Source organism: Corylus avellana, chromosome ca10 (assembly GCF_901000735.1).
Source record: "Corylus avellana chromosome ca10, CavTom2PMs-1.0".
Lineage (NCBI taxonomy): Eukaryota > Viridiplantae > Streptophyta > Magnoliopsida > Fagales > Betulaceae > Corylus > Corylus avellana.
Genome location: NC_081550.1, coordinates 19,089,212 through 19,108,248, shown reverse-complemented (window position 1 = coordinate 19,108,248; position 19,037 = coordinate 19,089,212). Strand labels below are relative to the sequence as shown.

Below are 19,037 nucleotides of genomic sequence, written 5' to 3'. Positions count from 1 at the left end.
CTATAAGCTACCACCTCTCGAGATTAAATAAGTGGTAGACATGGAAGGAGCAAAACCTTGAGAAAAAAGAAATGACGTGAAATCAGATGATTCATTACTTTTAAATGAACGAAAAGAAGCACTGTCATGTAGTAATTCCCCCATATCAGCATCACCATCCAAAAACTGCATCACTTGCTTCATGCTAGGCCTTGCAGCTGGTATTGAATGTGAGCAAAACAGGCCTAGTCTCAAAACCAATTCCATTTCCTCCACCACATAATTACCTTCCAAGACCCAATCAACCAAACTTACCCGTCTAGGCAATCCCCGTACCTTTATATCAGCCACGCCAGCACCTCTGCCACGTCAGCACATCGGCCACGTCAGAGCCTCTGCCATGCCAGCACCTTGTCAGGCTTGACTTTTTGCGTTGACTTTTGACTTTGACTTCCTTCAGTGTTGACCGTTGACTTTGACCGGACTCAAAGTTGACCAAGTGTTTTCCACTCAATTTTTCATCCCCATTTCAAGTTTGTGGTATATTTTTTTGCTTTTGGTATCTCTATATAGCACAAAATGAGATTTTTTACGTTAAGGCGTTTGTTTTATGCGGTTCGAGTCGGTTCATGCATTGTTCAACTCGATTCCACAGCTTTTTTTGGCGCAGTTCAACTCAATTCAATCTTCTTGCGGTGGGCACTCTCGGGTCAGACCAATCTTTCCTCCGGTCCATGGGTTTTCGTGTAACAACCTAGTCCCATATTGGAAAGATGAGAAGAAGTCCATATAGAGGGAGTGGTTTATAAATATAGTCATGGGTGCTAAGTCCTACATTGCCTAGTTACTGGGTGAAACTGGGCTTTATAATGAAATCTAGAGAAGCTTCAAATTGACTAGTCATTTTGGGGTGATAACGCAGATGTGGCTAACGCTTTTCTTTGGGTCGTTACAAATGGTATAACGCCAGGTCATGTGGTACTGGAGCATTGCATGACATGGCCCTGACGAGGACGTCAGGAATTTAAGAGGGAGAGTTTGTAACAACCCAGTCCCATATTTGAAAGATGAGAAGAAACCCACATAGAGTGGGTGGTTTATAAAGATAGTCATGGGTGCTAAGTCTCACATTGCCTAGTTACTAGGTGAAACTGGGCTTAATAATGAATTTTAGAGAAAGTTCAAATTGACTAGTCCTTTTAGGGTGATAGTGCAGATGTGTCTAGCGCTTTTCCTTGGGTCGTTACATTTCTGGCCAAACAAGCCCCTTCAATCGGCCCACTTATACCTTCGCAACTGCAACCATCACCGATCACTGCAGCCTCTCCTCAGGCCATTGATCCATTACTAGTCAGAATTTTTGGGTTAAACCTTTCAACAGTCCACGGGTTTTCGGGTGTGATTATCCCCTTCAACCAGTCCTATTTAGTTCAGCCGACCAGGCGAGACAGTCCATTACTAGTATATGGTTTTCCCATCCAAATGCATGCCTTAATTCAATCAAGGCCCAAGGCCCATCACAGTGGCAAAATCTACTATTGCATACTAGCAACTTTTATGGCGTCACTCTAACAACTCTTTCGGCACAAGCAGCTTTTTCGGCGAATTCATCTTTCTCTTTCTTTCTTTTTCCCAATCTCAAGCTTACACTTTGAGTTTGATGGGGGATGTTACAACATTTTATATTATTCTCTAAGGTTTATTGTCTTTCCTAATAGGGTTTATTTCATACCTCATTAGTCTAGGGTTTCTTGTTTATCACTCATAACCTCTCTATATATAGAGGCTTCTGTATTCACATCAATCAATCAGACTCAATACAAAAGAGATGTAGTCTATTATATGCTTTCACTCTCTCTCTCTCTTCTCTTTCTCCTTTCGCTCGCAATATATTCAACAATATATTTAACACTTTGATACCACGTCGATAAGAATGATAGATTGATAATGAACTCCAATTAGGACCAGTGACGGACCTTAAATACAATTCTCAAGGAATACCTATGTTGCTCCTCTCCTTGTCTTATATATATTACGATTAGTAACGAAATAATAAGAAGGAAATAACAAGAGCTTAGCTACTGATAGACGTAATACATAAGATGAGATAAAGATAACACAACTAAGAGAACTACGGCTAGGATAGATAATCTCTGCGTTGATCCTTCCCTTCCTTGATAATCTCCTTAGCAATCTGATCATCTGCTGCTTCCCTTATATCCTAGTATCATGGGATAGGATCATGAGGTTGCCCGAGTGTCCTACGTGGAGTGCTATGATCACTACCCATGCACGAGACGAGACAAGACAGCCAATTCAGCGACCATCTCTCAGGATAGAATCAGTGGTAGACATGGAAGGCAATGATGTGAAATCAGATGATTCATTGCTTGTAAATGTACCAAAAGAAGCACTGCCATATGGTAATTCCGGCAGATCAGCATCACCGTTCAAAAACTGCACCATTTGCTTCATACTAGGCCTAGCTGCTGGTTTTGAATGTGAGCAAAACAGGCCTAGTTTCAAAACCAATTCCATTTCCTCCACCATATAATTACCTTCCAATCTTGGATCACTAGCATCAAGGATATCTCCTTTTCTCCAGCACTCAGCAACCCAATCAATCAAAATCACCCGCTCAGGCAGTCCCAGGTCCTCTATCGGCCTCCTTCCACAAGCCACTTCGAGCATGAAAGCTCCAAAAGCAAACACATCAGTGCAAGTGGTTGCCCTCCCTGTTTTGTAAAGCTCCGGAGCCAAATAACCCACAGTCCCAACCACACGGGTGGTTTGGGAATTGCTACCATGGTCGTGTAATCTTGCAAGCCCAAAATCTCCTAGCCTTCCATTTAATTCAGAATCCAATAAAACATTGCTTGCTTTTACATCTCGGTGTAGAACAACCTGCTCCCACTCTTCATGTAGGTAAAGAAGGTCAGATGCTACTCCTCTAATGATTCTAAATCGTTGAACCCAGTTAAGATTTGGTTTTTCATTGCTATACAAGAACTTGTCAAGGCTTCCGTTGGGCATATAATCATACACCAAGAGGAGTTCTCCCCTTCGCCGGCAATAGCCCAGGAGCTGAACCAAGTTCCTATGCCTCAGTCTTCCCATGCTAACGATCTCAGCCACAAATTCCTTCATCCCTTGTCTGGAATCATGGGAAACTCTCTTTACTGCAATTTGTAGATTAGACGAAGGAAGTATTCCCATATAAACCTTTCCAAAACCTCCTTTTCCAATAACCTCGGTGTCTTTGAAACCTTTGGTTGCTTTGTGGAGATTATTATAGCTGAACCTGTGGGGACCATACTCCTCTTCCCAATCTTTATTAAGAGAGAGTGCAGAATAAGAAAAGAGTTTTTTATACACGTGAACAGTATACACGTGAACAGTATTTCTTTGTTGTAAATGTGTTGGTGATTTGTTATAACCAGTTAGAGTTAGTTGTTAGTAGTTAGAAGACTTGTTAAACTTATAAATACTTCTTCGTGTATCTTGAAACAGATTGAGTTCAATATATCAATGAATTGATTCACTCTCTGTTTTCCTCTCTGGTTTTCCACTTGTTTTTGAGTTTTCTTCTTTCTTTCTTGCATTCTTTTTGTTACGAATTGCAAGATTTGACATGGTATCAGAAACATAATCACAACTGTGATTCTTTTTCAATTTTTCAGTTCATTTTCAATGGCAGAACTTCCATCATCTTCTGCTCACCCACGTCCTCCTTCAGAATTTTCGATTTCTATGGAAAACCAACCTCCAACCAGTCACACTCGTCCAAACAATTTGGAAGAGAATCCTCCAAACAATTTCTTTAATCCTTTTGCAAACACTCGCCCCATTGACCCTTTAACCCCTTTGTTTCTCCACAGTGGTGATAATCCAGGGATTTTACTAGTTCCTCAGCCATTGTCAGGAGAAAACTACAGCACCTGGAGCCGTTCAATGCTTGTTGCTTTGAGTGCAAAGAACAAGATGTGTTTCATTGACGGTTCTTTTCCTAAACCTTCAGTATTTGAGAGTTATTACAATGTATGGGTTCGTTGTAATGATCTTGTAGTCTCATGGATTCTTAACTCTGTTTCCAAGGAGATTTATTCTACTGTCATCTACATTACTTCTGCTGAAGTTATGTGGCAGGATCTCAAAGATCGATACTCTCAAAGAAATGGTCCTCGTGTTTTTCAGTTGCAGAAAGCCATTTCCGCTGTCACTCAGGAAAATTCCTCTGTAAGTCAATACTTTACTCGTATTAAGGCTCTATGGGAAGAACTCAATAACTATAGACCTATTTCTATATGCAATTGTTGCAATTGTGGTCGTATGAAGTCCATTCTTGAGCTCTATAGCCAAGAAAAAGTTCTGCAATTTTTGATGGGTCTGAATGATTCTTTTTCAACTGTTAGAGCACAGATTTTGCTAACAGACCCTCTTCCACCCATCAATAAGGTTTTTTCTCTTATTATTCAAGAGGAAAAACAAAGGGAAATAACTATCGATTCCCTTAGTCATGATACCTCTGCCCTCATGACTAGAACCCCTATCCCTAACTCTGTTGCATCTCCTATGCCCAATCATGTTGCCTCACCCATATGCCATTCCCATGATCATGCTGCCTACATGACCAAAGCCATTTCATCAGGGCCTAGATTTTCTAAGCAGAACTTTAAGAAGGATCGCTCCATATGCTCTCATTGTGGACTATCAGGTCATACTGTTGAAAAATGTTACAAGGTCCATGGTTTTCCACCAGGGTTTAAGTTCACCCGAAGCAAACCAAATTTTTCTGCTCCACATTCATCAAATCAAGTGCAGGGAACTGATTTGACTAAAGTTCAGCAGTTGAGTAATCCTCCTCTGGCCATGATCTCTGAGCAGTGTCAGCAATTGATGGAATTGCTAAAACAATACCCCATCCAATCCCCTCAATCTTTTGCTGCAAATTCAGTTGCTAGCATAGCAGGTTATCTCCAACCTCTTAATCCAAAATTTTCTGTTTTTTCTGCTTCATTTGCTAATGTTGTACCACATTTCACACAAAAACACATTTCTTAGATTATAGATACTGGTGCAACTGACCACATGATTAGCTGTCCATCCCTTTTTACCTCTATTACTGCTATAGTTTCAACACATGTAAAGTTACCAAATGGATCTATAGCTTCTGTCACACACATAGGCACTATCAAACTTTCAGACAATCTTACACTGACTGAAGTTTTGTGTGTTCCATCTTTTACCTTCAATCTCATTTCAGCTAGCAAACTTATTAAAAATCTAAGATGTTGTCTCATCTTCTTTGCTGGATATTGTTTTATACAGAATCTGTACCATTGGAGAACGATTGGGGTGGGTAAGGAAGAAGTTGGTTTATTTGTTTGCTGCAAGAAGACAAGGTCTCTGCTCACACCCAAGCTGCGTCATTTCCTTCATTTCAACAACATGCTTCCTATAATTCCATCAAACAGCCGTCACATGATGTTTGGCACTATAGACTAGGGCACCCTTCCATTTCTAGAATAAGGCTATTACAAAAACATGTTCCTGAAATTTCTTGTACATCTACTAGCATTTGTTCCATTTGTCCAATGGCCAAACAACATAAACTTCCTTTTTCAGTCAGCACTTCTGTTTCTTTGTTACCATTTGATCTCATTCATTGTGATATTTGGGGTCCTATGGCCACCAAGTCAATAAATGGTTCTGTTTTCTTTCTTACAATTGTGGATGACTATTCAAGATTTACTTGGGTTCATTTGATGCAACACAAATCTCAAACTAGTTCTATTATAAAATCATTCATTCAACTTGTTCTCACCCAATTCAAAACCAAAGTAAAATGTCTTAGATCAGATAATGGTGCTGAATTTAAAATGAAAGATTTTTTTTTTTCTGATCAAGGCATAATTCATCAACTTAGTTGTGTTGAAACCCCACAACAAAATGCCATTGTTGAGAGAAAACACCAACACTTGTTAAATGTTGCAAGAGCTTTAAGGTTTCAGTCTCATCTTCCTCTACAATTCTGGGGAGATTCCATACTCACAGCTACTCATCTTATAAACAAAATACCTACACCCCTTCTTTCAAACAAATCCCCTCATGAACTGTTATATTCCACATTTCCATCATATTCTCATCTCAAAGTTTTTGGATGCTTAGCTTATGTATCAACTTTGTCTAGAAATAGAACAAAATTTGATCCTAGAGCTATTCCATGCATCTTTATAGGATATCCATATGCCATGAAAGCATATAAATTCTTTAGTCTTCATGATCATTCTATCATCATTTCCAGAAATGCTATTTTTCATGAAACCATTTTCCCTTTTGCTCATCATTTAGACCATTCATCATTTACTTCTCATGATGACATTGTTCATTCATCCATTCATTTTCCAAGTTCTGATTCATATGATATATCAGATTTTCCTCCTAATTCAGCTGTATCCATTCCTTCTCCCATTTGTCAATCACAACCAGCTTTGTCCAGTACAACTTCACAACCATCTGTTTCGTCGTCTTCTGAACCTATTGCTTCAGGTTCAGCACCTTCTGCATAATTGAATTTTGAATCAAGTTCCTCACCTCCTGATCCTAATCCTTCATCTAGTCTTAGTCCATCTTCTGTTCCTAATCCGATGTCTTGTCCACACCTTAGAAAATTCACTAGGATTAAAACAAGACCAAGTTACTTGCAGGATTATCATTGTCAACTAGTCTCATCTTCTCCATCCCAATCAACTGCAATGTCTACTCATTCAGGTAATTCTTATCCACTGTCTAATTTTCTTTCTTATGATAACCTGTCTTCTTCTCATAAACTTTTTTGCCTTAACACTTCACTTAACATTGAACCCAAGTTTTATCACCAAGCTGTCAAAGATAGAAATTGGCGTGAGGCTATGCAGGCTGAAATTTCAGCATTGGAAGCAAATAACACTTGCGTTGTTACTGTATTACCTCCAAACAAGACTACTATTGGCTGCAAATGGGTGTATAAGATCAAACAGAAATCTGATGGTAGTATTGAGAGATACAAGGCTAGGTTGGTAGCTAAAGGCTACACTCAATGTGAAGGGTTGGGCTATCATGAAACTTTTTCTCTTGTAGCCAAGATGACAACGGTGAGGTGTTTCTTAGCTCTTGCAGCAGCTAAAGGATGGTTTTTGCATCAATTGGATGTGAATAATGCGTTTCTACATGGAGACCTAGATGAAGAAGTCTATATGACTATGCCTCCTGGTTTTGGCAGCAAGGGGGAGAATAAGGTATGCAGATTAACAAAATCATTGTACGGTTTGAAGCAGGCTTCCCGACAATGGTTCTCCAAATTTTCTGCCACATTAATAGACCTTGGTTTTACTCAGTCAAAGGCAGATTACTCTCTGTTTACAAGGCTCCAAGGTTCCTCTTACATTGCTCTTTTAATCTATGTTGATGATGTTGCCATAGCCAGCAATGATCCTAAGGCAGTTGCAGATTTTATCATTCTCTTGAATGATAGGTTTAAGTTGAAGGATTTAGGACCTTTGAAATACTTTTTAGGACTAGAAATTGCTAGATCCATTGATGGTATTTCTGTATGTCAACGAAAATATGCATTAGAGATTCTTGAAGATTCAGGACTACTTGCTTCCAAGCCTGTCAGTTTTCCAATTGAGCAGAATTTGAAGTTGTCAAAAGATGAGGGTATTCTTTTATCAGATTTTACTTCTTATAGGAGGTTAGTTGGAAGACTTTTGTATCTCACCATCACCAGACCAGATATAGCATACTCAGTGCAAATCCTAAGTCAGTTTATGGATAAACCTAGACAATCTCACTTAGATGCTGCTACTAGAGTTTTGAGATATGTTAAGAATTCTCCTGCACAAGGTCTTTTCTTTTCATCAAAATCTGATTTTCACTTAAAGGCTTTCTCAGATTCTGATTGGGCAGGGTGTGTTGATACTTGAAGGTCCATTACTGGGTTTTGCATCTTTATTGGTGATTCATTGATTTCTTGGAAATCCAAGAAGCAACAGACTGTGTCTAGATCTTCTGCTGAGGCTGAATATCGAGCCATGGCTTCCACTTGTTGTGAACTCATGTGGTTGTTTTCTTTACTTAAAGATTTTCAGATTCCTCATCCACATGCTGCATTACTTTTTTCTGACAGTCAATCTGCCTTACATATTGCTGCGAATCCAGTTTTTCATGAACGGACTAAGCACATAGAGATTGATTGCCATCTCATTAGAGAGAAAATTCAACTGGGACTTATTAAAACGCTGCATGTTTCTTCTCAAGACCAGTTGGCAGATATTTTCACTAAGGGCCTTGGCTTTAAGGATTTCAGCAGGCTACTCTCGAAGATGTTTGTCAAGGACATTTGTTATCCTTGACAATTTTCCTTGAGGGGGAGTATTAAGAGAGAGTGCAGAATAAAAAAAGTCTTTTATACACGTGAACAGTATACACGTGAACAGTATTTCTTTGTTGTAAATGTGTTGGTGATTTGTTATAACCAGTTAGAGTTAGTTGTTAGTAGTTAGAAGACTTGTTAAACTTATAAATACTTCTTCGTGTATCTTGAAACAGATTGAGTTCAATATATCAATGAATTGATTCACTCTCTGTTTTCCTCTCTGGTTTTCCACTTGTTTTTGAGTTTTCTTCTTTCTTTCTTGCATTCTTTTTGTTACGAATTGCAAGATTTGACAATCTTCTGGTACTTCTTCATATTTCGTCCTCCTCCAAATGTAAGCAGCAGCTCCGATGACGAATGTTATCAGCACAAGTGGTACTGCTATGAGAGAAGAAATGATCACTAGGCCTGGTTTCTCATTCCCTTTCCTCCCTGGAAGTGGTGGTAGGCTTGAAACATCAAGGCTTTGTGCTGGTCCACTTTTATTAAAGCTCCATCCAAGAATATATTGGTAACTTGTAACTGTACCTGTGGCAGAAGAGAAACCAACATAAATGGATTCCAAGAGAATTTCAGACAGATCAATGGGTGTTGACAACAGCGGCCGGTCTGGTTTTGGGATTGTAGTTGGGGCGAGTGTTACATTGAGTAACATCTCTGCGTCATCATAGTCTATCCAAAGATGCATTGGATTCCCACTCATGAGATCCAAGCTTATATTTTCCCCTCCTTTATTGGAAGAATACATTGCAGGGGCTGATGCAACTGGTTTCATGCCGTTCACATCGATTCCCACATGATTCATTGCAAGATCTCTGAATTCGGAGTCACGAACAGTATCAAGCTCAATGGCCAAGATGTGGTTTGTAAGAAGGCCGTTATTTGAATCATTGAAAAGGCCCAGATACCCATTTTCTAGAGCATGGGTGAAGTTTGTCGAGGGTGTGATGGTGAAGGCAATGCCATGACCACCAAGATTTGGCAAATTAGGAACCATGGCAAACACAAAGTTGGTAGAAAATGAAAGAGATGATGAATTTGTTGTGTTGAACTTTATTGGAAACTGATAGAAAGCGCGACCAACTTGTTCTTGTGAAAGGTTGGTTAGCTGCAATAGACCATTGGGGTGGATTTCTGCAATTCCATCAAGACCCAGATTGGCTTGATCATGGAAGCCATTGTAGATGAAGCCCTTTTCATCTTGAGCAAGGGCCAAGAGAATATAGGAAACATAGAGAAGTATCAGAAAATGATGTGATCTAAGAACTATTGCCATTGGAAAAAGTACTTAAAAAAAAGAAAAACGAATTATATTCCTATTTGTAGACAGAAGAAGGCATTTATTTGTTTAAATGTATCAAACTCATGAGACATGACACATGCTTATAGGAATATATAAAAATAATGAAAGGGAGGGAAAAGAAGTGGTTTCTGTGTTCACATGTCATGGCCAATCAATCAATTACCTCACATAGAAGATACATCGTCTACTTGGAAGTTTGATTTGATATGCACCACCTTTGCTGCCACCTACGTTGCCTATGATTTGGAAGATTCTAACCAAAAAAAAAAAGAAGATTCATGCAATGAAAAAGGACTGCATGCGGCTAAAAAGAAAAAAACATAGCATTGAGAAAAACCTCTTGGGGTTTATCGAAACCAACATTTCTCACCCACCAAAGAGGACAGGTTTGGTCAATGTCTATACTCCATTTTCATTTTTTTTGCAAACTACGTGCGATAGAAATTTGATTTTTCCAGTAATAAAGTTTTTGGCTTCCTTTCGCATCGGACAGTTACAGCCAAAATTGAGTGATGTGAAAAAAAAGAGTAAAAATACTCGGTATGCAAAAGTGAAATTTTTTTGTTTTGTAATGATGCTTTTATTTGAACAGTAATAAAAAATGATTATTGTGATGTAAAAAGTAAAAATGTTAAGAGAGTTAAATTTTTTGGATGAATGGTAACGGGTTCTTGCTAAAGGTGCCTTTGCTTCATCATATATATACCTTTTGCAAACTTACTATCACTTGAAATAAAATAGAATAAAACTTTCGGTGTCAATAAAAATTCCAGTGTCAATATAAATACTCTAACGAACTTTCAAGTGCTTACTGCTTAACGTAGCATTGAAAATCATCATTTGATACTGTATATATTTTCATTTGTTATTTTATTAAATGTTGATTTTCATTGTTAATTACATTAGAAAGTGAGTACTTATGATCAAATAAGTAATTGAGAGATTGTGTCTCACTTCTAAAATACTCATACAAGAAATTTGAATAGATAATATTAACCGAGTAAAACATCAACTTGCATTACAAAGAATTCTTGGTAGCTATTGCTTGTCAATCTTAGAAAAACCTTAGAAATTAAGCAATTGAAAGCTTACGCTCAGGCCCCATTTTGTTTACAGAATAGACATTTGGAATAGTATGATTATTCCTATGGAATATTTATTCTTTTGTTTGGTAAAAGTCTATTTATAGGAATAGTTATTCCACATCCCTTAGAACATTCTCAATAGAGGAGCTAAATTATACTTTTATCTAAAATGACTAATCAGATTTGTAAAAAATTTCTCCCATTGGATTAGCCAAAAATAATGCAAAATCGATATTTTATTAGATTAGCCAAAAAAAATGCTACACGTAGCGGCTCTTTTCTCAGGAGCCATTTCATTTTTTTTATTGTTTCTCACATATTTTCTCTTATCCCAAAATTTTCTCTTGCTATTTCTCTTCCACATCTCTATTTTTCCAAAATTTTCTCCTACTATTTCTCTATCCACATCTTTTTTTTTTCTTTTTCCCAAAAGTTGAAAAATAGGATATTTAGGAAAAATGCAATCCTTAATTATATATATATATAAAAATTAAATGATATAGATAAAAATATAGCTAATCGAATGTAGGAGGCATTTAAAAATTCATTAACTAAATTAGATAAAGTGAATTTTGAGAGAAAAAAACTATATATATATATATATATATATATATATATATAATTTATCTCAAACTTTAAAAAAAATAAAAAATAAAATCTTGTGAGTGGCCGCGCCACCCTTGGAGGGCCTTGTGGTGGACCAGTGAGGCCCCATGGGAGTGGCCGCGTGCCATCGGGGGTGGCCTAACCAAAAATACTCTTTAAAAACTTTCCTAGATATTTTTCATATAGTCCATGTTGCTCTCCAGCATTTCAAATTTGAGTTTCAAGTCCATCACTTCATAATTTGTAAGTATTTTAAGTATTTTGAAGTTTATTATAATCTTCTTCAATTTCAATATTTAGTTTACATTACATTTTTCGTGAACATATTTATTTTTCATGTTTTCATATATATATATATATATATATATAAAAGACATCAACGTTGACTGTGCTTTTTGTTTTCTTTTGTTTTTTTTCAAATTACAACATCAATGCAAACTCTATTTATGTTTTTGGGATGTATTTAATGGATGTTTTGATGAAGTATGGAAATATGATTTATGGAAATTTTCTGGAAGATAAGATGGAAAATGGTGAACGGGTAAACATACGAATATGGAAATGAATTATCTAAAAAGACAATGGGCTATTTCGAGTATATACCATTAGACCCAACCTCCAATTCAACTTTATCTATATATCTTTTATCCTCAATACTCATATTACTTAAACATTTCAGCTAACAAAGTAACAACTCTGGAATCGGCTTAACCTGATAATAGCAAATGGGCTTAAACTATTCAGACCAAATACCCATATATATATTTGAAAACTGAAATGAATGGGCTCCAAGTCGGAGATGATCGAGCCACTCCCCTCGGTTAATTTTGGATTAACACCAAATATGCGACTTAAACTTGCATGAAAAAAAAAAAAAAAAAAAAAGAAAAAAGGGAGAAAGAACAAGAAAAGAACAAACCATTCAAGTTTAATCCATCATCCATCCAAGAAAAATAAAAGCTAGAAAAATAAAGGAAAAAGCCATAATTAGAAAGATCCAACTCCATAAGATATATTCTCAATGGACTAACGTTTGCATGTCCTTGACACATTAGTCATTATTGTCTCCCATGTTCTCACAGATTTTAAGCTGTGAAATTTGATCTGCTTGCCTTTTTCTCGAGAACAATGCCCAAACAAGTGTCTCCTAGTATTTCCTTGTTCCTTAAATCATCCCCTAGAAAGTGATATAAATATCCTTGAGGTGCTTTGATATGTGATTGTATGTTTTTAGTGATGAGTTATGGTTCATTACAATTGAACAAACAATAATTTTGACGTTTATGAAATTATGAGATACACTTCATTTTTTTAAAATGCCCATATAAAGAGAATATAATTCGATCTGATAACCTTCGCTTCATAAGGTGTGGATTTCAATCGATTGAGCTACTTCTAGGTACGAGATACACTCCATATGAATCATTATGGTTTAATTGTTTTAATAAACTCTATTTTACCCGGAAAAAAATATTTGTAAATATTATAAGACCCTGAGTTATATACAAATCTGTTGAATGGAAAATAAATTAACGAATGGATTTTACACGCATGATTTAGTGATTTAAGGAACAAGCAATTTGTCCATTATAGAATTCTATTAGTTATCAGTCTAAATGTCTAAGATTTTACTCATAAAATTACTCATTACTGGCCGCAAACATTAAATTGTAAACTCCAAGGTTTATGGTATAAGATAAACTATGTGATAACCTCATCTATCACATCATAAACCATATTCAATGCAATTTATAGACCATTTACACGCATATTATAAATAATAATCTTAAAGGATATACATGTTTGAAAATATATATACGACTCCAAACGACACTAATAAGGGGGTTGAATAGGTGTATGCAAATAATACGCGGAATTAAAAATTAAACAATCATACAACCAAAATATGTAAAACAATATGTCATAATTGGTGACTTGTTTTCACAAGTCTTACCGTGGGCCCCACAACAGTATGGCATCCCATACTTTTGACTTATGTTTTCTCTCTCACACGTCCACTTTGGCTTCTCCATTCATTGAGCTTCTTCTAGAAGCTTTGTGAAAAGGCTTTGTTGTTTTATTTGAAGCCATTCGGCCATCAAGAGGAGAGGAGAGGCAGCAACTTTAGCAAGAAAAAGAGAGAAAGAAGAAAAGAAAGATTTTGCCGAGAGAGAGAGAGACTTGTGTTGCAAAGAGAAAAAGAGATACATCATTTTTTCTTCATTTTGATCTCACTTTTGGAGTGCTAAAAGCTTAGAGAATTTTAGAGAATATTTTTCTCTTTTGTATTTAATTCTCTTTTGAGTGAGATTGTGGTGTATTGGAGCTTTTGGGTTTGAGTGGTTTTGTTTGTACTACTCTTTGTACTCCACTTTTTGTTAGTGAATTTCTCATGGATCGTCTCCGCCAGTGGATGTAGGCTTGTTAAGCCGAACCACTTAAATCTTGGTGTCTTATGTGGTTGTGTTATTTTTCTATTCTGCACTTTTCTACTTCTTTAGTGATCTTGGAATTTGCATTTGTCACAACAAACTGGTATCAGAGCTCGGGTATTTATTTTGCGGGATGGCTACTACAAAATTTGAAGTAGAGAAGTTTGATGGTCAGAATAGTTTCAGCCTTTGGCGCATCAAGTTGCGAGCTTTGTTACGACAACAAGGTTTGGCGAAGATTTTGGATGGCGAGGTGTCATCAACATCATCAACGGAGGAAACGAAGGAACTTGAAGAAAAAGCCCACAGTGCAATTTTGTTGTCTCTTTCAGATGGAGTTTTAAGAGAAGTTGCTGATGAAAAAACAGCCGCTGGACTTTGGAAGAAGCTGGAGAGCTTGTACATGAAGAAATCCCTCACTAACCGATTATATTTGAAGCAACGATTATATACCCTCAAGATGAAAGAAGGTATGCCTCTTTGTGATCATCTTGATGACTTTTAATAGAATTATTTTGGATCTGAAAAATATTGATATTACAGTAGATGATGAGGATCAAGCCATGATTTTGTTGTGTTCATTCACTACCGGATGCCTTTGATAATTTTGTTAATTCAATGTTGTATGGTAGAGATACTATCTCTTTAGCCGATGTTAAATCTGCTTTAAATTCTATGGAGTTGAGGACAAGATTGAATAGTAAAAGTAGTGATAATCAGGCAGAGGGTTTATTTGTTAAGGGTCGTTCAGAAAATTCTTTTAATTTTAGAGGTCGATCTAATGAGAGGGATTCAGGTAAAGGTAAATCAAGAGGCCGATCACAGTCCAGGTCAAAGAAGAAAGTAAAGTGTTACTACTGTAAAAAGTATGGGCATTATAAATCCGAGTGTCCGAAGTTGAAAAATAAAGAGGAAGATGACAAGCAAAGTTCTTCTTCTGTGGCTGGTGTTGTCGGAGGAAATTCTAAGGGTTCAGACCTTGTCCTTGCAGTTACCATTTCCAATGATCGTTTTAACGACAAGTGGGTCCTTGATACTGCTTGTACATTTCATATGTCTCCTAAAAGGGATTGGTTTACGACCTATGATTCAGTCAATGGTGGTTCAGTCTTGATGGGAAATAATGTCTTCTGCAAGATTGTTGGTATTGGTACAATCAGAATTAGGATGCATGATGGGATTGTGAGGACTTTGACGAATGTTCGACATATACCAGATTTGAAGAAAAATCTTATTTCATTGGGCACTTTGGACTCCCTTGGATACAAGTATTCCAGTGAAGGTGGAGTTATTCGGGTTAGCAAAGGCTCATTGGTTATAATGAAAGGTAACAAGGTTGATGGCCTTTACTTTCTTCAAGGTAGTACAGTAACAGGTTCAGCTGCTGTGTCTTCTTCAGATGATCCAGATTCAGACACTACCCGATTATGGGATATGCGGTTGGGTCATATAAGTGAGAGGGGTATGACAATCCTAAGCAAACAGGGTTTGCTTTGTGACCAGAAAACAGGATCTCTTGACTTTTGTGAGCATTGTGTGTTCGGGAAACAGTGCAGAGTCAAGTTCAGTACATGCATCCACATAACTAATGGTACATTGGATTATATCCATTCAGATCTATGGGGTCCCTCTCAGGTTCCATGAAAGGGTGGTGCTCGATACTTTGTTACATTTATTGATGATTATTTGAGAAAAGTCTGGGTGAATTTTTTGAAGAAGAAAAGTGATGTGTTTGTCACTTTCAAGTAATGGAAGACATTAATTGAGAATCAGACTGGGAAGAAAATCAAGCGACTCAGAACAGACAACGGCATGGAATTTTGTGGTGGTGAATTTAATAAATTCTGCAAGGATGAAGGTATCGCTAGACATCGCACAGTTAGTCATACTCCACAGCAAAATGGGGTCGCTGAGCGGATGAACAGGACTCTCTTGGAGAGAGCGCGTTGCTTATTTTCAAATGCCGGGTTGTCTAGAGATTTTTGGGTTGAGGCGGTCAATACTGCTTGCTATTTGGTCAACCGTTCTTCATCAACAGCTATTGATTGTAAAACTCCTTATGAGGTATGGTCTAGTACTCCTTCTGATTATTCTTTTTTAAAAACTTTTGGTTGTCCTGCTTATTGTCATGTGAATGATGGTAAGCTTGAGCCTAGGTCAAAGAAATGTATATTTCTAGGCTATGCCGATGGGGTGAAGGGATATAGATTGTGGTATTCTGATCCTAAATCACCTAAGTTTATAGTCAGTAGAGATGTTATATTTGATGAATCTGCCATGCTTCATCCGAGAAAGGAGTCTATTGTTTCTGCAGGAAAGGAGCAGGGTTCTAGCAAGGAGGTGGAGCTTCAGGTGGAGGCTTCACAGAGGGTGCGGGATAACACTCAAGATCAGCCTGTTACAGATGTTCATGACAGTTCTGATGATGATGATCCACAAGAAGAGCAAGAGACCAGTATTGCGGCTGGTAGACAGAGGAGGTAGATTAGGCCACCTCAGAGATATGGCTATGCAGATTTGGTAGCATATGCACTTACTGTGGCAGAGGACACTGCAGTCCAGGAGCCTTCCACTTACTTAGAAGCTGTCACAAGTAGTGAGTCTGCTCAATGGGTTGTTGCCATGAATGAGGAGTTTGAGTCTCTTCATAAGAACCAAACATGAGAATTGGTGAAATTGCCTAAAGGCCTAAAACTGTTGGTTGCAAATGGATCTTCAAGAAAAAGGAAGGAATCCCAGGTGTTGAAGATGCAAGGTTCAAGGCACGTTTGGTAGCAAAGGGCTATAGTCAAAGAGAAGGTATGGACTTCAATGAAGTTTTCTCTCCTGTTGTGAGACATAGTTCTATTCGTGTTTTGCTTGCCATGGTTGCTCTAAATGATTTGGAACTTGAGCAACTTGATGTGAAAACTGCATTTCTACATGGTGAGCTTGAGGAAACCATTTACATGCATCAGCCAGAAGGGTTCATTGCTGAAGGTAAAGAAGATCATGTTTGTCAGTTGAGGAGGTCGTTGTATGGTTTAAAACAATCTCCAAGATAGTGGTACAAGCGCTTTGACAGCTTTATGATCGGACATGGTTACACAAGAAGTAGCTATGACAGCTGTGTGTATTACAGGCAATTGTCTGATGGTTCTTTTGCTTATTTGTTACTCTATGTGGATGACATGCTTATTGCTGCTAAAAGCATGTTGGAGATTAAGAGATTGAAATCTATGTTGAGTGATGAGTTTGAAATGAAGGATTTGGGTGCTGTGAAGAAAATCCTTGCTATGGAAATTCACATGGATAGAAAAGCGGGAAAGTTGTACTTGTCACAGAAAAAGTACATTGAGAAAGTACTTGAACGCTTTGGTATGCATAATTCTAAACCAGTGAGTACTCCACTTGCAGCTCATTTTAGACTTTTAGCAGCGTCAGCGCCACAGAGTGAGGAGGAAGAGCAGTTCATGTCGCGTGTCCCTTACTCTAGTGCAGTTGGAAGCATCATGTGGTGTGCACTCGTCCAGATATTTCACAAGCAGTCAGTGTTGTTAGTCGCTACATGGCGAATCCGGCCAAGGCTCACTGGCAGGCAGTGAAATGGATACTCCGTTATTTACAGGGTACTACAGATGTTGGCTTAGTCTATGATAGAGGCAGTGGTATCAGTTCCAGTGTCACTGGTTATGTTGATTTAGATTATGCTGGTGATTTGGATAAAAGAAGATCTTTGACAGGTTTTGTTTTCACTCTCTCGGGGTGTGCCATTAGTTGGAAAGCGACTTTACAATCGACGGTTGCTTTGTCCACTACGGAGGCAGAGTATATGGCAGCAGCAGAGGCAGTGAAAGAAACAATTTGGCTCAGAGGTTTGGTTAGTGATCTGGGTTTGCAGCAGGATGAGACTGTTGTATTTTGTGATAGCTAGAGCGCAATACATTTGACCAAAAATCAAATGTATCATGAGAGGACCAAACACATTGATGTTAGATATCATTTTCTTCGGGAGGTTGTGACACAAGGTGATATCATAGTGAAGAAAATTCCTACAGCGGAAAATCTAGCAGACATGCTGACTAAGCCACTTCCGATCCTCAAGTTCAAGCATTGCTTGGGCTTGATTGGTGTTAGTCGTTTGTAATTACCCTTAGAGGTGCTGGAGGAGACGTCTTGAGGAGATTTGAGTTGAAGACTTGATGAAATTCAAGTCAAGGTGGAGATTTGTCAGAATTGGTGACTTGTTTTCACAAGTCTTACCGTGGGCCCCACAACAGTATGGCATCCCATACTTTTGACTTATGTTTTCTCTCTCACACGTCCACTTTGGCTTTTCCATTCATTGAGCTTCTTCTAGAAGCTTTGTGAAAAGGCTTTGTTGTTTTATTTGAAGCCATTCGTCATCAAGAGGAGAGGAGAGGCAGCAACTTTAGCAAGAAAAAGAGAGAAAGAAGAAAAGAAAGAGCTTGCCGAGAGAGAGAGAGACTTGTGTTGCAAAGAGAAAAAGAGATACACTATTTTTTCTTCATTTTGATCTCACTTTTGGAGTGCTAAAAGCTTAGAGAATTTTAAAGAATATTTTTCTCTTTTGTATCTAATTCTCTTTTGAGTGAGATTGGGGTGTATTGGGGCTTTTGAGTTTGAGTGGTTTTGTTTGTACTACTCTTTGTACTCCACTTTTTGTTAGTGAATTTCTCCTGGATCGTCTCCTCCAGTGGATGTAAGCTTGTTAAGCCGAACCACTTAAATCTTGGTGTTTTGTGTGGTTGTGTTATTTTTCTATTATGCACTTTTCTACTTCTTTAGTGATCTTGGAATTTGCATTTGTCACAACACAATAGATCACAGAGACACAAACATTTTGGTTACGAAGAGGAAACCATTTAGAGAACTCTCTAAAATATAAAACCTCTCCGGGGCAGCCAAACCCAGGAAATCAATCAACTATAAAAGAATAAGGATTACAAAAAGTTCACACTTACAAAACCTTTGTAATTGACACTCCCTAAGTGACCCACTTGACTTCTACCACTGTAGCCCTTTCCAGAACATCTGGCATAATCCTTCTACTTAATCTCCTTTACCGAAACTCCGGTAGACTTCGGTTGTATATGATCTGTGATGAAGACACAACCTTTAAGTCTAAGAGAGACTAACCCTAATGCTTAATATCTTAAACGCTCTCTTAGCACATGGAATTCTTATGTGGAATTCCTTACAATTTCGTGCATAAC

The 19,037-nt window shown here is 37.8% G+C and overlaps 1 protein-coding gene across 1 annotated transcript; it reads right to left on the bottom strand.

Annotated features, from left to right (window-relative positions):
• LOC132163095 (L-type lectin-domain containing receptor kinase SIT2-like) lies at positions 1-9,811 on the bottom strand. The gene is made up of 3 exons (XM_059573291.1): positions 8,690-9,811; positions 2,538-3,308; positions 1-266 (listed from the first exon to the last, which is right to left on the bottom strand). The coding sequence occupies exons 1-3, from the start codon at positions 9,669-9,671 to the stop codon at positions 1-3; spliced, it is 2,019 nt and encodes a 672-aa protein (XP_059429274.1). The 5' UTR covers positions 9,672-9,811.
• Between the last annotated feature and the right edge of the window lie 9,226 nt (positions 9,812-19,037).